Genomic DNA, 20,932 nt, shown 5'->3' with positions numbered 1-20,932 from the left:
GGCTCCTTTAGAGCCTCACTACTGGGGCACCACTGGAAAAGTAACATTTTTTCTCTATGAGCCTTTGAAACGGACATGAACGTTTAAGTTTGAACAGTCTATAATGATTTAAAAATCATTCAAGCTACCATTAAAATTTAAAGATGTACCACAGGAGTAGTTTTTAGATTTTACAGGTTGTTGTGGAGGCTAAACATGTGAGGACTGAGACCCAAAGAAAGAAAGAAAACAATCAATTATAAATGTCCGTGAGCCCTGCTCTGAAAATACTGGCTCTGCTCCTTTTCCTATCAAAGTGATGCTGAAAAGGGATGGAGGAGTATATTTCTGAAATGGAGGGGAAAATGTTGGCTTGTCACCTTAAGACGGAGTCATCTGTCAGAGCAATCTGGGTTAATAGTGTCATTAATTATTTACCTGAGAAATGTGCCACAAAGAGACAAAAATTCCAGAAATCACCTGCTGGTTGATATCCAGCCTGGAATGAAACATATTTAGCTGATTTACTGACTTCTTTCATCCATTTGAGACTATCCTCTTGCTTGGCTTTGACAGCCATGTTGCGTTTGTATCATCCACATGGTCGAAGTGGGCGAAAACACCACTGAATCTGAGTAGGTCATTCTGTGTATGCACCGCCGTTTTAATCTATTTAAATGTAACCCCTGCTGAGCACACTGGCGCCGAGTGCTGGCATGACTGTGCTGGTCTACTACCTCCCAACTAGGACTATTTCAGAAGGGAATATATCCCCAGAGTACTTTGTTTAGACTCCGTTTCCTTCGGAGGAAATTCTGGGACTCACATTCCTGAAGTCCAAACGCAGCGACCATTTTCAGGAGACAGAACGATTTAATTAAGCCTTGTAGGAAATGTAAAACAGATTCGGATGACATTTTATCTACAAACCAGCAAATAAAGTATACCAGTCAAAATGTAACATGTTCATGAATAAAAGAAGCAATGACGATAAGAAGCTGTAAAAAGGATAAAACCTGAAATTGAGTTAGCAGTTTAATTAAACCTGGCAACACTATGATTCAGACACACATGTGTAGAAATGTTTTATTTTAATGTATCTGCAATAGTTTCTTGTTTTTTTGCTGTCAGCTTGTGAAAACTGAGATAACAGTCTCTGCTGCCCCTCGCTGGTGGCAGTGTGCAGTCCCAGAAAACTGATGAAGACACTCAGCTGGATGCGTTTCTTTCTGAATGATGTTCTCTTCGCCCTCCTTTACGACTGCGCTTCATTCGTTGTTTTGTGTTCTTTTTTCCCTCAGGCAGCAGAGCTGAGCATCGAGGACCTCAACCTGAACAAGAAGGAGTCTGAGGTGGAGGTCAGTGAGATGAATGATGATGAGAAAAAAAACACTCACAAAACACGGCAGGAAACTACTGCTGGAGCTTTAAAATAAAATGTGAAATGTAATGATTTGGATCAGGAAAGTTTCCAATAAAAAGCACAAACCTGCTCTCCAGAAACGCAGTGAATTGTTCTAAAATGCTGTAAAAAAAACTTTAAATCATTTTAATCATTAATTAACAGACACAAGTACAAATAAATTATTTTAAGTGTTTTCACTGACCAACTTTATTATACACTGCCTGGCCCGTATTCACTGGCAACAACATTCATCCATCCAGACCGACTTTTATTAAGATCTTTTATCGATGGTAACATTCACTTCCATCCATCTGGACCACTCTGTCTTAGACATACTCAAAGGTGTTATGGTCTGGATTCTCTGGTGGTCAGTTCATGTGTGAAAATGTAGCCTTCCTGAACCACTCTTTCACTATTTGAGCCCATTGGACCCTGGCATTGCCGTCAGTAAAAGCCCCATCCAGGCTGTTACCAGAGAAAGGTGCAAAAGCCAGCGTCTGTGATGGTATGAGGGTGCATCAGACAACAGCAACCACGGACAGTTGAGCAGTGTTGCTCGCTTCGAATTTTGAATTTAAAAATACAAAAATCCTTGCGTTCTCGTGTTTGTTAAGGTTTATATTTAGGAACCTCACACCTGTGACGTAGCCGACTTTTATCTTTTTCAGAGAATTAAAGCAGGAAATATTTCTCAGTGGAAGATGATCAGACTAATATGAAATAAATAATGATCCAGTATTGAGTTTGTCCTGTCAGATAAAGGATGGAACCAGGACATCCACTGGTGTGTTCAGCAGGAAGGAGTAAGCTCAAACAGTCTGGAGCTCTTAGTTTTACGTAAAAACATTTTAATGGTGACGTTTATTTGGTGTTTACTGGCTGTTGTTTAACCCCTTATGAAAGTTTTTTTCAGTAAAAATAAAAGCTTTTTAAACTGCATGGTCAAATTTTCCTTCAGATCTACAATAAAAATGGTTCTGGTTAAAATGTATTCCACAGAGAAGTTATCAGATTATTCTTTCGGCTGAAGCTAAATTTGGTTTATTGTTTAATCTATTAGCCATAAAAATGTCCAAATCTGTCTGGTCTTTATCTTATTTGGTGTGTTTTTGTGTTCCCAGGAAGCCAAGGCCATCATCGCTCAGCGGTCAGAAAACCCTCGAGAGTTTTTCAAGCAGAAGGAGAGAGCCATGACCATCAGTGTCGACACCTCACCCGTCTCCATCCACAGGACCGGTAAACACTTTTCAAACTCACCCAATAACCGCTTCCAGCGTTTGCTGACACGTTTGACAGGAAAACACTCGAGCCAAGCGGGAGCAGAAAATGTTTTTTGATAGAAATCACTTAAAGCAGGTTTGAAAGCCAGAAAGGAAATGCTGCTACACAAGCAACATATCTACATCCTGTGGTACACATCAGTCAGCAAGTAGTTTCCATGTTTTTCAGTTTCGGCTTTTTGTTCTTTAGGGTTTAAAGTTGCTATTTTTCCATTTAATTCCCAACCTAATAAGCAGAAAAACAAGCTGCTTCTGTTGTTTTCTGACTGACGGCTGCAGCTGTAAATCCATCGACGCTGCCGTGAACTGTATCGCGGTGAGTGTTTTAATGGAAAGACGAAGCACCTGAGGAAGTCGGGACAGCACCTCGCACGTTTTCTACTTCTGTACAACCTGAACTTTTTCCAGCTGGAATCCCAACATGAAGGAGGTCACACTGTAATACCTGTTGCAGCTCATGTTATTGGGATTTGAACTTGCTTGAACACTTTTGTTGTATGTTGTGTGTCTGCAGCGTTGCAGTGTTTGTTAGCTGTTTGCTCAGATTTTACAGACAGCGGAGGCTGAATCCAACCCTGCATGCCTTGAGTTTCCTTTCCAATAAGTTGTTCGTGGTCAGGTTCACTGATGACAGAATTTACTGACCTCATTGGAAGATCATCTACCAGGATGATCTATCTTTTTAAAAGTTCTTCAGTTCCTGCTGTGGAACAGTTATATCTTTGCACTGCAGAACCGTAAACCTTCAGACTCATGCTTCTGTTATTGTAACTGGACCCCCTGGGAACGTATTTCAGTGTCTCGCCTTTACTTGATGTGACTCTCTTACTGGTGAGCCTGCCCTACTCCATGAAACGACCAATAAAGAGAATATGCGACCTCTAGTGGTCACGAGAGTAGCTGCATGTGAAATGGCATCAATTAAAGTGACAAAGGTGTTGCGACGCCCCTGTTCAATATAAAGTATCTGTCAGGGAAACTGAGACTCTATAAGAGTCGTTATTATCTATCATGCTATACTTCCAATATTTTGTTGGATTTTCTTTACTTTTGCCATTAACAACTGTCAAATTCTCGGCCAGATTCTCTTTATACGGCATGTTTTTGTGGCTGCCTGTCCACTTACTGATTTTTACTTTTAAGACGTCCTAAAACAGGTCAGACTCTTTGAATGTCGCTAAAGCACTCGTGAAAAAATTCAATGAAAGGTCTGGAAACTGCGAAGGAAACCTACACAAGCATGTCTCAAGACAAGACCCAATAAATTCAATCTATTTATAAGAGCACTATATCCAGAGTTCAGCAGAATGTGGAATATCTGACTTTAGTTTTTGGTTGTTTTGAACTTGGTTTTGAGGGAAAGATGTCATCAGATTGTGATGTCAGCCTAACTGCATGCTGTCTGCAGTCGGTGTGTTTGAAACCACACTAACCACTTTTTTTCTGTCTTTCTCTCCTCCTTCCTGGTCTTCCACCTCTTCCACCTCTGCACTTATATTTGTTCACCATCCTCACATCTTCCTTCAATCACTCACTCTTCTACTCACCGATTTCATCATTTGTGTCTCTTTCTTCTTCGTGGGTTTCCGCTGGATGCACCGCCTCTCCCACAATCCTCACCGTTCCCTCTGAGAGCAAATCTCTTCTCTCCTGACCTCTTCTCCTCCTCCCTGTCTGCTTTCTTTTTGTCTCGTCACTCCTTTCTGTCCTGGTCCGTTCGCTTCGTGTCCTTTTTGTCTGTGTGTGTGCTCGTGTTCGGTTGTGTGTGGCTGCCGTGTGTCGTCCTGACCGCCAGGCCGTTTGGACAGCCCATTCTTGAGGCAGCAGCACAGTCCCAGCAACCCCAGTACGACTCCCCCATCTCGGGGCGTGTCGCCCCTCCGCACACCGCCTCACGCACGGACGCAGCCCGCCGCTGCAGCCGGTAGGTACAGCACGTGAGCGGAGAACAGCAGAAGAAGTAAAGAGGGAGAACAGACCAGCAGCTTGGTGAAACATCTCTCATCTGACATCAAGCCCCTCCACACATCTAAGCCCTGAAAGCAAAAATGAGATTAGATTAACAGAGAATACTTAATGAGTCTCTGGAGACTCAGAGCTTGTTTACATGTATACCAATATGCTGTTTTTTATTATATTTCCACTCACCAACTTCCTGTCTTCGTGTTTCTGTCATCGAAGAGGATGGGATGCTGCATAAATGCATATGTAGAAAACATAGATATACAAATATCTCTTTTTTGAAGGGATTTAACACGGTCACTTTACCAGAAAGGCCCCATCTGAGATTTAAACCAGGAACCTTCTTGGACCTTCAGCCTCAGATACAAATCCTTCAGGAGTTATTGGTATTTTTTTTAAAAGATTATGGAAATTACCACTGAATTCTTATTAAAGCGGCTCTCATTCAGATATTTTTCCGTTTCTTTTGTCAGATGACTTAACACATCAGATATTAAGACTCATTAATGCAACATGTCAGCTTGTTGCTGATTTCCAGACAGTTGCTCTGCTCTAATAATCCAAAACCTGATTTTCCTCCCGTGCATGTGTACCGGGACAAAGATGGTGGTCCAGTTGCAGCGCACAGTCAAGCTGTAACCGTAACTCAACTCAACTTAAGTGGCTTAATAAACTCGAGTGAAAACATTCCTCTGAAAAATGATCAGATACAAGCACAAGCAGAAAACCCTGAGAACTATTTTTTTTCAAAAACATTTTAGAAGATTACAAGACAATTTTGTCTCCTTGGAAGCAAAAATTAAAGAAATGATGGTTGGCTCAACATTTTTGCACAGGACTGTAAGAGGGAAGTCTTAAACCCTGTGGATACCCAAAGTCTGGCTTGTCAAGTCAGCAAAGAACTCTGTAGAAAACACCACAATGGTAAATTAATACCACATTAATAAAATTACAGGAGAGTCTGAGGAAAGTAAAATGATGTTCTAAGGACCAAAAAATAACGGTCAAACACAAGACCCAAATCGCAGTCTTCTGGTTGAAAGTTTTTCCTCAACATTGATTTTCTTACATGACCTGTGTTAGTCTTGATCAAAATGATGCTAGAGACAAACACTTTGTAATGTCAACTGTATTAGCTTCTGGAACTTTAGGGGCTCTGCAGTGTTTTACATTTATTGGTAGCTTTAAATTTATCCGACATCCAACCAATCAAATGCAAGCAGGTCCACAGTAAAGCTTGTCTCTGCATGTACGTTCAAGCCAAGCAGGCTAACACACACACACACACTTGAATTTCCCAAACCTCGGTAAACAGTGAAACACCCCTCGCGGCCGTAAACCATGAAGCTGTTTGTGGATTTGCTCGTTACAGTTGATGCTGAGTCCGTCGTCATGCTTTAGATGTCGTCCAGTCAGCTGCTGATGTGAAATTATTTCTGTAAATGTTTCTTTTTTATGGTTTTCATTTTGCAGTGAAGTGATTAAAGAGTAACTAATTTTTTTTTTTTTATATCACCTTTTTCCTCTTTTGATTTTTAATCTCACACCTGTGATCCTGGACCACGTGACCAATCTGCACACACATACACACACTCAAAAACACACGCCTGCTGCCACTTTAATCCTGACCGACCAACCAACATGTGAGTCTTTTTGTAAGGGTCTTTCGGTCGTCATCACACTTTGTTGAAAGTTGGTCTTGTAGCTGTCAGTTTGAAGACCATAATGGTGGTTTTATATGTTTTAGCAGATTAACTGCAAATGCGATATTACTGTTGACCAGTTTCCAGAAACCCTCATACAGTTAGGTTTAAAAGAACTGTAGCTATTCAGTTTAAAAGTAATAGGACTTAATGATATTTAACCAAAACTAAGACAAAACACAGAAGCAGTGTGTGAAAAAATAAGTGAACCCCATGATCTAACAGCTTGTAGAACTTCCTTTAGCAGCAATAGGTTGAAGTGATGGTTTTTTAGTGTGACGTCTCTCACATGGTTGTGGAGGAATCTTGGCCCACTCTTCTCTTCTTTCCAACGTTGCTTCAGCTCATTGAGGTTTGCAGCGCTGGTTTATGCACAGCTCTCTTTAGGTCCCACCACAGCATTTCAGTCAGGTTGAGGTCTGAACTTTGACTGGACCATTGCAACACTTTGATTCTTTCCTTCTTCAGACATTCTGTTGTAGATCTGCTGCTGTGTTTGGGATCTTTGTCCTGTTTATGACCCAGTTTCAGCCAAGCTTTAGCGGTCAGACAGATGGCCTCACATCTGACTCTAGAATACTTTGGTAAACAGAGGAGTTCATGGTGGACTCAATGACTGCAAGGTGTCCAGGCCCTGTGGCTGCAGAACAAGCCCAAACCATCAGCCCTCCACTACTGTGCTTGACAGCTGGTATGAGGTGTTTGTGCTGATATGCTGTGTTTGCTTTTCTCCAAACGTGCTGCTGTGCATTATGACCAAACATCTCCACTTTGGTCTGGTCTGTCCAAAGGACATTGTTCCAGAAGTCTTGTGGTTTGTTCACATGTAACTTTACAAACCTGAGCTGTGCTGCCATGTTCTTTTTAGAGATAAGAGGCTTTCTCCTGCAACCCTTCCAAACAAGCCATACTTGTTCAGTCTTTTTCTAATCGTTCTGTCATGAACTTTAACATTTAACAAGCTAACTGAGGCCTGCAGAGTCTGAGATATAGCTCTTGGGTTTTTGACCTTGGGGTGACCTTGCTGGGACGTCCACCCCTGGGAAGATTGACAGCTGTCTTGATGTGTTTTCCACTTGTGAATAATCTTTCTCTCTGTAGAATGATGGACTCCAAATAGTTTTAAAATGGCCTTATAACCCTTCCCAGATTGATGGGCAGCAACAATTGCTTCTCTAAGATCATTGCTGATGTCTTTCCTCCTCGGCATTGTGTTAACACACACCTGAATGCTCCAGACCAGCAAACTGACAAATCTTTTGCTTTAATAGAGGTGCTCACACTTACTGATGATCAATCAGTGCATTGATCACCACCAGCTGGCTGCTACTTACCCTCTTAATTCCTGTGGAAGCAGTAAGGGTTCACTTATTTTTTTTCACACCGCATCTATGTTTTGTCTCAGTTTTTGTTCAATAAATCACGACACAGTGTAATGTGTCATGAGTTGTTGTTCATCTCAGGTTGACTTACTTCAGTTTAAAACCTGGTAAGAACCTGATGATTTTTTATTCTGTCCCATAGCCTACTACTTTTTCATAACCGTAGTTTGACCCAGCTAACTTTGAGAATACTTCAAAACCAAAGTCTACAATCAAGAAGCAGTACATTATACATTGGGCTTTTGAAAATATACAAGATGAACATGTTTTTATCACAACTGCAAACCTGAAAAAAAAATGTTCTGGCTTGGTGAGATTCTGTTAAAGATCATGAATCATCAGGTCATAAATCAACTGTTCAAAAACATTCAACTCTTTCGGAAATGGCCAACTGTGGTGTAGTCAACAGGTAAAATCAAGGAAACCACTTCTATGATCTTCAGTCTTCAGTTATTGCATGTTTATAGGTGCTGTAATGGCAGATAATATTCTGAGTGGCAAAAAACAGAGACAGTTTCTATTGAATTTGTCCTTGGACATGTTCTCTAAATAAAATTACTTGATCATCAGAAGATTTTGACGGCCATGTGAATTGGAGAAGCCACCCGTTCACAAGCCTGCTGAATCTGTCATTTTACAATGTGAATGTTCTTCATCTGTGGCTTCTCGTGTTCAACTCTGAGCAGAGGCGCCAGGCTGTAATGAGCATGAAATCCTGAAAGAAAAGTCTTATTTTTATTGTGGAATCTTCATTTGTGGTGTATGTGCTGTAGCTGACTCACTCAGTCTGTTGTTGTGCACTGATGGCACATCAGTGAATGTGATGAGTTTTGTGACATTCTGGATGGTCGTTATTGTCTCAACTTATCTATTAACCCTCCTTGATTTGCGTCAGCTTTTCAGGAAGACAGCGATTTAGTCACTTCCACCTTTCGTGATATTTGAACCTATAGTTATCTTGACTGCTTTTGTCCGGTGTGTTCTGAACAGTCAAGGCAGCTGGATTCTTACAAGTTTTGGATCCCTCTTCTGTGTAACAAACAATCTGTTAATGAAACATCCCAGTTTCACCAAATGAGAGAAAGCAACAAATTCACAGTCATGATGAAAAAGAGGAATGCTGGGTTTAGAATACACAGTCGTTTTGTCTGATAAGATGCTCACCTCAACAGATTAGGTGATATAAGTCATAAATATTTGCCATGACACACTGAATCTGTGTTTAAGGATCTCCCTCCTTAAACAGCATTGGCACCTGAAGCAGTGTGTGTGTGTTGTTGATTCTCACTTTTTATTTATGGAGAAATCAACCGAGCGCAGACCTCCATCAAAGCCAATAGTCCACACTTTCCATATTATTGGCATGTTTCCACTTTGGAAGATCCAGGAGGCAGAGGGTGAAGGGTAAACATAAACTTCTGTACAAAAGACACTGTAGAACAAAGGAAAACCAGGACGATGTATTATGAAGAAGCTAATCAGAAATGAGTGTGAGAGAAAAGTGAAAAGTGAGAAAAGTGTTCGGAAAATGAAGCCCGGTGTGTAAAAACAATTAAGGCACAAAGCAAAACTTAACTACAAAATAAAAAGGGACGTAACTAGAATACAGAACACTTGCTAAATGCTGAACATGAGTAAAAAAAAAAGTAATGAAAGAATAGCTTCACTAAATATAAATAAAAACACACACAAAAAACCAACCCATAGACCATGACTAATGCAGCTACCTACTGGATCATCTATTGCCTCAGCTACACATTAGCATGCCGAAGCTAGTGGCTAACACAATCAGGGACACTCCCTCAGCTGGGTGTTAGCATGCAGAGGCTGGCAACCTAATAGATAATCGACTGCTTTGGTTAGCAACATGCCAAAAGCTGGCACGATTAGCTTGTGATTTGGCTCCTATCATCCTTTTCTGTTAAGTGGCAGAATGTGCTATACGCTACATGTGTCACTACCGAATGCTCAATGTTTTGAATCTGATCCCTTTTTACTGCAGCACAAAACTAAGATAATTCCCATCAATAATTCCACAATATGAAAATGAGGAATCGCAGTCTATGTGTGGCCCACACACTGCTTAACTTTTCTTCCATCATTTTCTCTGACCAGTCATGGCAAGAATTTATGACTTTATGGTCAAATAATCTGACATCTTATGGATGTAAACTTTGTGTAAAACAGAAGAAACGCAAAATTCTCCATCTTATAGTTGGTCTGTGAGGCTGCACTTCACAGCGCAATGTAATGTTCAGTTAGCGAAGCAGTCAGAGTTTGATTCATCCTCTAAACTCGCATTTCATGGCAGTGAATCCACCTTCGAGATGTAAAAAAGTGTCAGCTGTGTAGAACTCAGGGATTTTCCAACACCTGTAAACTTCATCCACTGCTCACCATGAATGTTTGCACCAAAACCTTGACCAAGCCATCTGGAACATATCGGGATATTTCAGTGGAAGAAAGGTCAGCAAATCAAAAGTTTTGGGATTAATTCTGTGGAGAACGACTCAAAAGGTTTCAACACCAACATTTAGGCACACATATTGGTGATCTTTTCTTAGAGATTCTGACAATCACTTCATTAATGTGTTAATTGGTTCTGCTGTTTCTTGATCTGTGGGAACATTCATGGGAATAAGAGCAGACCTTTGCATTTCTTTATTGCGCCTGAGATGTGGATGAAGGTTCAGAGGTCTGGATCAATGTAAACTATCTGTAATTTTGTGCGTTTGTCTTGTGATGGCAAAAGTGATAGTTGTGCATTATTAATGTGTTGAAGTAACATGAGAAGTGACTCTAAAGGTTTGCATCATTAGAAGCACATCTCAAGATCCTTTGAATCCATACATAAAACCAAGCGCAGCTCCAATGTAAAATTCAGTTAAAGTAAGCGTAAAGCAGCAGATTTGAGTGTTTTTGTGTTAGTTCAACACATCTGGTCCATGATGATAATTTAAGTGGGCGATTTACAGGGTGAGGCCCCTTCCGCACCGTTTGATGTTTCTTTTCTTCTTTTTGCCCTCCAGGGGATGATGATGATGATGATGATGATGATGATGATGATGATCATGATCATGACATGAGCACAGAGCGCAACATGGCCGCCGTGTCTCCCATTCCCAAAATAGTCACTACGCCCTTTAAAGAGGACTTCAGCAGGGAGGAGGAAGACGATAGAGACAAGTGGGGTGAGAGTGAAAATCCCGCCATTCTGCCATTTTGTTGTCACTTAATTATTCGGTCTGAAATTTTGTTAACGTCAGTCTGTGAATACAGACCTGAATAAGAAAAATGTAAGAATTGTATTTCATTGCTAACAGCATGAACCGGACGGGTGAGGACTGCAGGCAGGCCAGTCCAGTGCCCGTACCCTCTTCTCCCTCAGCCATGCCTTTGTAATGTGTGCAGAATGTGGTTTTACATGGTCTTGTTGAAACGTGCATGGACGTCCCTGGAAAAGATGTGGTCTTCAAGGCAGCATTTGTTGCTGCAAAATCCCAGTGAACTTTTCTGCATTATTGCTGCCATCACAGAAGCGGAAATGAGCTTAGCCAAGATCTCTGATATGGCCCCATACCATCACAGAGCCTGGTTATTCCGCCCATTTATTCCAACGATCAGGAATACCGATTGATCTGATACATGTTTCCACAGTGTGATGGTCCATCCCATATGGAAGTGGATGCCGCCTCTACCTAATTTCTAGCACTAAATTGTCAATGTTTTTATTTGAGCTGTTTGTCGTGAAATCAGTGCTGCAGGGAAACTTTTTTTTTTTAAATATTTTTTGGGGCTTTTATGCCTTTAATGGACGGGACAGTTCAAGAGAGACACGAAGCAGGGGGCAGAGAGAGGGGGAAATACACGCAGCAAAGGGCCGTCCGATGCGGGACTCGAACTGGGGCCAGCTGCAGTGAGGACTATAGCCTCTGTGCTACGCCACTGACCACCCCTGCAGGGAAATTTATGATGACTTGTAAAATGCTGACTGAAGGAATTATTCAATCTTAAGGGATTATTCTGAAATGACTCTTTTGTATGTTTCCTTCAGATTCGGTGCCAAAGCAGGAGCAGAAAGCGCCTGTCCAGGAGTCGACAGCCATCAAGCCGGTGCAGAGCGTCGCCCCACAGGCTCGCGACTCCTCTGGCTTCTCTGCGTGGGACTCCGGGACAGATAGCCTGGTTGACCTGTGGGACAGCAGCTCTGCCCCTGCTGCCAACCCCTCCCAGTCCTCCAATCTAGTGGATCTGATGGGAGACACCAATGTGCTTCATGGTGATGTCCCACCCAGCACCGCCGCCGGCAGCGGCCGGCCTCAGCCCCTCCTCAGCTTCGACGACATGATGGACGGGACGTTCTGCCCGGGCACCAGCGCTGAGGACGACCCCTCCAGTCTGGTGGATGTGACAGGCTCTGATCAGATGACCCTCAGTTACCAGCATGCACTGCAGCACGCCTCTGGGGAGGGGCCAGAGGTGGATGATGGACAGCTGCTGATGACCAATGGGGAGACGTTGCTGAAAGAAGGGACTCAGGTTGGATGTCCTGAAGCTGCTGGTGATATTCAACATGTTTCCTGTGTGTTTTTGTTCTTTAAATAGTTTTCTTTCTCCTTCTGTTGGTGCTTTTAGGCCAGCGAGGGCTATTTCAGCCAATCACAGGAGGAAGAATTTGGCCACTCAGTGGAGTCCTCAGCTAAACCAGCACCGGTCTTTTATAACAAGCCGCCAGGTAAAATAGATTCCATTAATGCAACATGTTGTCATTTCCTGTAAAGCCCATTTTTCTTTAACTATTACTCATCACAGCAGGTGGAAATGCATTAAGACATTTTTCAAATAACGAAGTTTCAGTTAAACTTCTGACGTGCTGTCTTTGTAAATCTTTCCATTTAATTTAGGGTTGAAATATTTTGCAATCGTTTTTTATTGAAGGTGGTGGCGCTTTGGCCTCAAACTGGTTTTTTTTTGCCAACAAACAAAAAACAAACCCCCCAAAAATTGTTTTTGTTTCTGATTTCAGACAAAACTCGATTTTAAAGACTCGATCCGTTTTTATTGTCACATTTCCTCCACTCTAACTCATTTATTTGGGAAAAGGTTTCCCCCTATATATCAACATATGTGGATTTAATATAATTTTAAATAAACTAAGACAACACACCAGGATTTCGGAGAGGAACCGACAAGGCTACACCCCCGCTTGGGCCTTCTGTTGTTTCCTCGCCATGCAATGGTTGCTATTGGGAAGAAGCGATCTTCTTCCTAAATCTCGCCATCGACCGGGCCGCACTCCCCGCGGTCAGTCCTAAGGGATTTACAGACTTGCCGTCGGCGGGTGCACGGAGAGCTGGGCGCGACGCTCTTGCCCCGTATCTGCTGGTTCGAGTTTTCCCCTTAAACCTTTTACCTCAGCACGGTGTGGTGATTTCACCCCGGCTGTCCGTCATTTACCCGCAGGTCCCCGACTCTCCATCCTTCTCCATCCTTTGGTAGAAGAATAGGCAGTTTGGAGAGATAGACTCTCATCGTTTGATTTTAATGTGGTGAAGAGTTTTATTTACACCATCTATCATAGACTCAAGCACAACAGAAGACACAAGAACAGTTTGTGTTCGTCATCGTGATTATACTCGCCACACTGGTCATTGCACAGCTGAACTGTGACATTTTGGTATCTATCTCCACTTCCGAAACCCAGAATGAGTAAGAAACTTTGTATGGCAGCCCTTAGCGCATATTGGGATTGGTCCCGCCCAAGCTGCTGATTTGTTCATTATTAGTGTGCTCACTGGACCAAACTTTAATTTTCAACGTTGAACAGGTCTGAATGGATTCAAAAGTCTGTATGTTTGCGATCTTTCTTCATTTCCCGTAGAATCTAACTTATATAAGCAAACATAAGCAAGCTGGTCGTTTCTCAGCACACACAGCTCTCTCAGTGTGAAGCTGTCAACCTTCAGAAAAGTACTGAGAGGCCCAGTCGAGCCCATCCCACACTCTTCCTACCGAATATCACCCTGCTTTGTTCCTGTAAAGGTTTTATTACTGACCGTGTGGGTGTGTTTACTTGTGTGTTCAGAGATTGACATCACCTGCTGGGACACGGACCCCGTTGTCGACGAAGACGACGACTAACCGGCCGCTCTGACATCCCCACCGGACCAAGAGGAAGTAGGAAGTGCGCTTCATGAAGAAACAGAATTTTTTTCTAAAAAACAAAACCCAAACAAACAAACAAAAAAAAAGTACTAATAATAACAATAAGTCTTGCATCAAAACTACTTCTGTATTATCTTTTAGAGGAAGAGACAACAGTAGCCACTGTTTGAGTTATGATGGAGGTGGTTTGGAAGGCTCAGTTCTGATTTGTTTTTTTTCTGTGTTCATTTTATTTATTTCTTTTCTTTTCTTTTCTTTTGCTATGCAGATGTAATAGTTGGGAGCGAGAGGTTTCGTTTGTGTACATGATTTTATTACACGTAGCGCACAGCTGCATATTAGAGACAATGAAGCCCAGTGTGCGGCCGGCAGCCCACACGTTTAGTCTGTAGTGCTTTAATAACACCTTATAAAACTAATACAGTGGATCAATACAACAGCCATGTATATCTTCTCTCTGTTCTTTTCTCACCTCCTTCCTTCTGCATCCCTACATGAAAATATTCACCTCCACAACAGGTCAGTTAATCTTGTATTTAGCCTCTCATTCATGGAAAAAACAAAGTTGGAATATTTTATTTATTCTGGTGTATCTGAACTGAAATCCCTTCAAACAAATCTGTGGCTCCTTTTTGACCTTTTTCACTCCTTTTGTATGATTTCAAGACCGCGTTCAAGATTAAATGGCTTGTCAATCTGATGGCTTTCTTTCTTTGCACTTTTTATTTCTTCTTCTGGCTCCTCGTGTGTGAACTGCAGTGCCACGAGCAGCCCCCCCCCCCCCCGGTTCTGTTAAATTCATCCGTTTAGTCCCACTTCTACATTTACACAAGCAAAAAAAAGAAAAAAAAAAAGGGGGTGTTTTTGCATCTAAACTAGATGAATATACTGTAGATATTTTTCCAGTTTTTTAGAAATGTTTGGCTTTCAGATAATCGGCATGAAAACAGTCAATTTGTATGATTCTTATTCTTCTGTAGAAATTTCTCCAAAGAGTAAGAGTGAGAGGTTTTCTGACAGCAGTGAGCACAGTTCTTTGTGAGGCAGGATGCCTCTGCTTCTTTGGTTTTAAGGGTTATTTTTCTGTTCTTTACAGGCGGTTTGGTCTCACCGTCCTGCTCAGACAGAGGCCGGTCCGGGATGACAGAAGGACGGTGGGATCAAACGGCTGGATGCAAACCTGGGCCCACGCTGCTTGCAGGAATATCTCCTTATTTTTTTTACCTTTGTTTTCATCTGCAGAGAACCAGATGTTCAGGATCTGTGACATTAGTTGTAAATTAGTTTTAATTCGAATAGAATGAAGAGCTGAAAAAAATCTTGTGTTATAAAAGCAAAACGTTTTCTGACCAAGTTTCCTGCTTTAACGAGAATTTTCTACACCGCTGCACAGCTAAGAAAGGGATATTTAACCCATTATATGAACTAAAGGGGCCTTTAAAGCATTCTAAAACTGGTTAAACCTGCTATTTTTATTGGAAATTTTTTATTTTTTTCCCTTATGATCATCAATGATTTTTCCAAGTTATCATTGTTTGGAGAACAAATGTTGCAGAATGTGGCATCAGGTCTGAAAGGGAGATGCACACACACATTGCAGAGAGATGTTTTCATCACTGAAAGTGGATGAAAAGGTGTTTGTTGGAGTTTGACCGGCTGAAGTTAATCAGGGACTGTGTTAAGTTCAAACCGAATGCAGTTTTTTCTTCAGTCAGGTGGGAAAATGCTGCTGACTGGCAGCCGCAGATTCTTTGACCTACGTGCAAAATATTTAAATCTTTGAATTACACAGCAGCTCGTAAAACTTTAGAAAAGCCACACTTACCGTGAGTAAACGGCATCGTGGAAGGGAGCAAAAGATAAATAAAAAATGCAGAAGTGTACAATGATTGCGTCAAGCTGACACATTTAGGCCCTATCTGGGCTACTTTGGGTACGTATGGCTCAGTTATTCCACTGACAAGTGCTGTAGGCCAGTTTTGGTCACATTTGGTTCTGGCATGTGTGTGAGGACAAGCATGGCCCAAAGGAAATTGGGATGTTGGAGTTGTCTGGTGCAAATATTACTTATTTATTTAGTTAGTTTAGCCACAATGCAGTTATTCAAGGCCAAATGTGGGGTAAAAAAAACTGCAGATAGGGTGTTTTTGGGACTAAATCGATTACTTTTACCTAATCTGGTTTTCCATTTTCTGCTTGAATAGATGTTCCTACTTAGAGTTACATAAATCATCCTTTTTGTTTTGTTTCCTCTGCGTCAGTTGAGGTGAGGACTGTGGATTTGGTCTGTTTCGGAGTTCATCTAATCTCATGAGAGAGAGAGAAGTGATGGAAGCCATCAGTGACCCTCGGTTATCTACATATGGGCATTAATGATATGTTTGAAAAAAAGACGAGAACAACTGCAAACCGATCCCTCAAGTGAAAGGTCTCGGCAGCCCAGAGAATGTCCCTTTTAGGCTCCTGTAAAAGAGAATGCCCCCAGCAGAGGGCGACTTTATCACGTTCTCAAACCTGCCGGCTGAAATGAACTGAAAATATTTGCAGAATTGTCAGAGCGAAGGTCTGAAAGGTGGACAAGCAAAAAGTAAAGTCAAAGGAAAGAAAAATTGGTCATTTTTTTTGGGGGGGGGGGGTCTAAAACGTCATCCTGACATCTGGAACTCAGAGCAGCTTGAAACACAAAAATAATTAGGAAAAATGCTCTCTGACCCACATCTGCTGCTGCTGTTCTGTGCCAATGCAAAAGGTACCACATTGTACTTTGTTTTTGTTTCTTTTTTTTTCTTTTTTCAATTGATGGGTAGTCCTGTTGCTCTGGAAACATGAGTGAGAGGCGGAGTGGGCTGAGGCGGGAAGTGTGTGTGTTTTTAATACCTGTCAACAAGTGTGCTAGAATTGATTTTCAGGACATTTTTGGATATTAGCGACAACAGTGTTAGTCTTTTTGCTGTACATCCCTGTAGAAAATAAAAAGGCAATAAGAACAGCTGTGTGTGCGCATGTGTGTGTAGAGCATTTGAAGCTGTGTGTGTTCACCGAAAAGAAGACGTTCTTCAAAGGTTCTGGCACCCATTTGGTTTTAGACTTGAACAATCGGGCAGAAGACAGACGAGTTCTCACCAAACAAATTTGACATTGCAGTAAAATCCAAACACTGAGGCTCAGTTATGAACACCTCAAATTCATTTTGCCACCTTGTCTTATCACTCAAGGCTTCTGCGACATAGGAGCATTAATTTAATGAGCTTAGGTGAACATGAAATACTGTAATCTACAAAGTGTTGAGAGTTTGTGTTGATATCAAAGTTTGAACAGAATTTATGTCACTTATTTACACAAAACTGGAAGATCTTACTTCATTTGTAACTTTTTTAAGACTTAAACTATCAGGATTAAAATGACGGACTGAAACCGATCTTCTTTGGCCTACATCTTTACATTATATCCATCTATAAGACGCTTCTATCCAAAGCAACTTACAGAACAAGTGAGACACACATCCTGTGGCTGGGTAGGTTATTTTTTTAGTATCTTGCCGACAGATACTCAGACATGTGAACCTGAAGTTGGGAATTGAACCAGCAAACTTATGATTTACATACCACCTACAAGGCTACGAGCCGTTAGGGCCTGGACGCATAAATGATTCATTCAACTTAAAATTATCCGAACAAAGTTTGTCTCTTTTATCAGCTATCAGAGTCCAAATTCCTGTTCCAAACTGTTGATCTGTTATTTGTTATTAAAGGTTGGGTAGGGAATCTTTTTCTGGAACATTTTTTTACATATTGCTTGAAATACTCTTCACACCCCCATTGCAACCAATTAATTAAAAGTTTTGACATTAATATGAAAAGTTTTAGTGGCCTCTAGAACGTACAATCTAGGAAAAACACTATCCAATCATACTGAACGGACCGTTCACAATGATTGGACACTGATGCCGTCTATCAAACTGCAATCTGCTCCTCCTTCCCCCTGTGCGCGTACCCTGCTCCGTGAACGAATTACTCGCGCCCAGAAGCTTGGCAGGAAGCTAAACTAGAGCCAGCTTGGCTAGCACCTAGCATTATTAAATGTGTAGTTAGCATATACTAAATACTAAATACTAAATACGGCAGCGATCGATGCTTGCTGTCAGAACAGCGCTCGTGCACCTTCGTGCTCGTGCGCGTTCATGTACTCTAGAGGCGTGGCTTCGGGGGAAAAGTGAAGAAAAGGGTTGGGACTTTTGACCAATGTATTTTCAATATGCAGCTTCGCTGGACTCAAAATCCAGGATCTCCTACCCTACCTTTAAGCCAAAAGCTTGACTGAATGTCCAATGGCATCTGTACATTTCATGAATTAAAAAAACTCCAGGTTTTGGTAAAGTAACGATGTGTAGCAGCTACTGACGTCTAGTGGTCACGGTGGAGATAGCAACCATCTAAAATGCCATGCAGCCCTTATCGGAGGGCAAAATTACCTCTCAGGAAGCCTTCATTTGAAAAAAAACATACCGAATGCTGCTTTGATTACGTAAAGACATGATTTGTTGGTCTCTGAGTGAGCACCAAAGACATGAGGTGCTGTGACATATCAGGTAAAGTCTGAAAGACACAAACAGGATCAGTGTTCATATCATACGTTAGAAAGTCTGGCAAGAAAAGTTCTTCGCACACTCTGGCTACTCCCTTAAAGCTTATGCGGACTTTCATTCAAGAAGGGACTTTAGAAATGATTTTCTTCCTCCTATTTCAAAGTCTCAAACACAAGCCATCTTTAAAAGCTTACAGGAATCTCCTTTATCAGTTCAATGAAGCAGGGGATGTCCAGCAGTTGAAAGTTCAGGTTTCATCTCATTCGACTTTTTCAGCTGTGGCTGCTTCTCTCCAAACTCTGAGTTCTCCTTCTCTGGACTTAACTTTTAAATACTGTGCAACAATTGCTGTGATTTTTTTAGTTCATCCAGGTTTGACTGTAATATCTTGAGGTGTCATCTTAAAACAGTGGAAACGGCTTACAGGGTTCGACACGGTGGTCAGTTCCGAGCTGAACGATTCTGTGGTCAGCTTTTGGAAAGTTATTTCACTTACCACTGAGATGAACACGCCCTGAAAAGCAACAAACGAGAAGGGAGAAGACCTCCGAGGCCGGATTTTGCAGCGAGTCAGTGTTTGGGTGGTGCGTGAGCCTGGCATAAATTTAAAAAAAGAAAGTGTTTTATGTTTTGACTCCAACTGCATAGCTTCCAACTTCTTTTTCATGATTATTGCAGCTTTGAAGCAACAATAGAAGGGTCTGAATCTTAAAACTATGTGTTTCTGACTCATTTTTAGGGATACCAACCTTTTGTTATGCACATTTTTGGGCCTGAAACTGCCCTGGAGAGCCCCGAGGGCTGTGATGCCAGAGATTAAAACTTTGATTTCCACCCCACATCCAGGACACAGGAGGAGATATATTTTCAACATTTAAACTAATCTTTTACAGAAAATTCACGTTAATATACTCAAAATTCCTCTTTGTTGTGATATCTGGTTCCTGTTGGGAAAAAACAGAACTATGACTTCACCTTTGAAGTTGATAAGCGCATGCAGCTGCTGTGCTGATAGAACAAAAGTCTTTGACAAATAGTGTTTTTTTCAAGTCCGATGCTGCTGGTTGGTTCAGAGGGATTGCAGCCAACTTCTAAACTTCATCACATTTCAAAAGGTAAGAATGAATTCGATCCATCAAAAAATGCAGACTGGTCCAAACTAAAACATCTTACACAACTGCATCAAAGCTGCTCCTGGTTTCTCCACGTCGACACAGCTGCTGCAAGTCACATTTCCACCACTGGACCGCGCCACTGGCCTTCATCTACTCTGCTGAACAGCCTCAACAGCACGCCCTCTAACAGAATAATGGTCTGTTTTTTGTCCTCCATCCTGCATTTCTCTCTGCTTGATGTGATTTCAATAGTCCGTCTCCTCCGAGGCATCTTTTGCTCTGCTTATACAGTATTTGGAAACTTTCTCTCACATGGAATTCTCTCAACATGAAATCCAGCTGTTTTTTTTTTTCTTCATCGGGATACTTTCCAGTGTTGTCTTTGACTGCAGTCTGAGCTTTCCTTCTGACTATGAGGTGTTGAAACTGAAAGCTTGAGGGCTTTGTAATGTTTCTGCACGTCTCTGACCTCTGATCTTCTCTGATGTTAGTCCAGGAGACTCAACACCTTTTCATCATGGTACATGATTATGTCATGTATTCCAATGCCGAAATCATGATTTTTTTACAATGCACTTTTACTGCATTCAAAAATAAGTACGGTGGAAGGGCAAAGGTGTAAAAGTCTCAGGATTGGATTGATTCCCTTGCTGCAGAGACTGATGTCTATCCCCATCCTCTCCTTTGACCTCCTTACATAAACTGGTCCTGGACAGGAGGCCCACTTTCTGTCACATGATCAAACGGTCCCTCCATCACCCTCCGAAATAAGACAAATCTTAACACTGACAACCTCAGAAAATGACTTATGTCCTAAAAGACACTGTCTTCATTGTCACTGTCAAAAATTATTTTGTGACTATGTGAAAAAAAAATTGTGCATAAGTAACAAAGTTTTGGAGTTTTAAAAATAGTTTATGTATGTGTAAAACATATTTGTGTCTGTGGGAATATTTTGTGCATGTGTAAAACTAAATCCGACTAAATTTCCCACCTTCAAGTGCGAGTTTTTTTTAAATTGTTATACTTTATTTAAACAGAAATAAGTATATAACAAACAAACGAATGAAGTATACAATATAACATGACAGTTATGTAAACAAACAAACAACCAGGGGTGTTAGATGAAAACATGCAAAGATGTACATATAGAAATTGTCCTTAGAGCCTTTTCATTAGTAGAGTCTGTTATTGATTTAAAATAGATAGTTCTATATCTTTAATAAAATGGGGAAAATATGGCGTTTTATTAGCGAATTTCTATTTACGAATAGAAAATTTAGCAAAAAAGAATAAGCAAGTTTATTATAAAAAAAAACATCCAATCAACGAGCAGCAATTTCTGCCGGCCGGGAT

The 20,932-nt window shown here is 41.3% G+C and overlaps 1 protein-coding gene across 4 annotated transcripts in view; it reads left to right on the top strand.

Annotated features, from left to right (window-relative positions):
• The window catches only part of dbn1 (drebrin 1), a 132,172-nt gene extending 115,307 nt beyond the window's left edge, over window positions 1–16,865 (top strand). Inside the window, exons 9-15 of one of the 4 annotated variants that reach the window (XM_075486611.1) lie at window positions 1,281–1,337; window positions 2,506–2,620; window positions 4,460–4,588; window positions 10,804–10,902; window positions 11,766–12,250; window positions 12,347–12,446; window positions 13,797–16,865. In XM_075486611.1, the coding sequence (XP_075342726.1) occupies window positions 1,281–1,337; window positions 2,506–2,620; window positions 4,460–4,588; window positions 10,804–10,902; window positions 11,766–12,250; window positions 12,347–12,446; window positions 13,797–13,852 (1,041 nt within the window). In that variant the 3' untranslated portion in view covers window positions 13,853–16,865. Of the gene's footprint in view, window positions 1–1,280; window positions 1,338–2,505; window positions 2,621–4,459; window positions 4,589–10,740; window positions 10,903–11,765; window positions 12,251–12,346; window positions 12,447–13,796 lie in introns of all 4 variants that reach the window. The other 3 variants (XM_075486610.1, XM_075486613.1, XM_075486612.1) reach the window with 3 other exon arrangements.
• The last annotated feature ends 4,067 nt before the right edge of the window (window positions 16,866–20,932 follow it).

This window comes from Odontesthes bonariensis, chromosome 16 (assembly GCF_027942865.1).
Source record: "Odontesthes bonariensis isolate fOdoBon6 chromosome 16, fOdoBon6.hap1, whole genome shotgun sequence".
In the NCBI taxonomy this organism is placed as follows: Eukaryota; Metazoa; Chordata; class Actinopteri; order Atheriniformes; family Atherinopsidae; genus Odontesthes; species Odontesthes bonariensis.
Note: the sequence above shows the minus strand (reverse complement) of the source record. Positions and strands in the feature narration are given on the sequence as shown.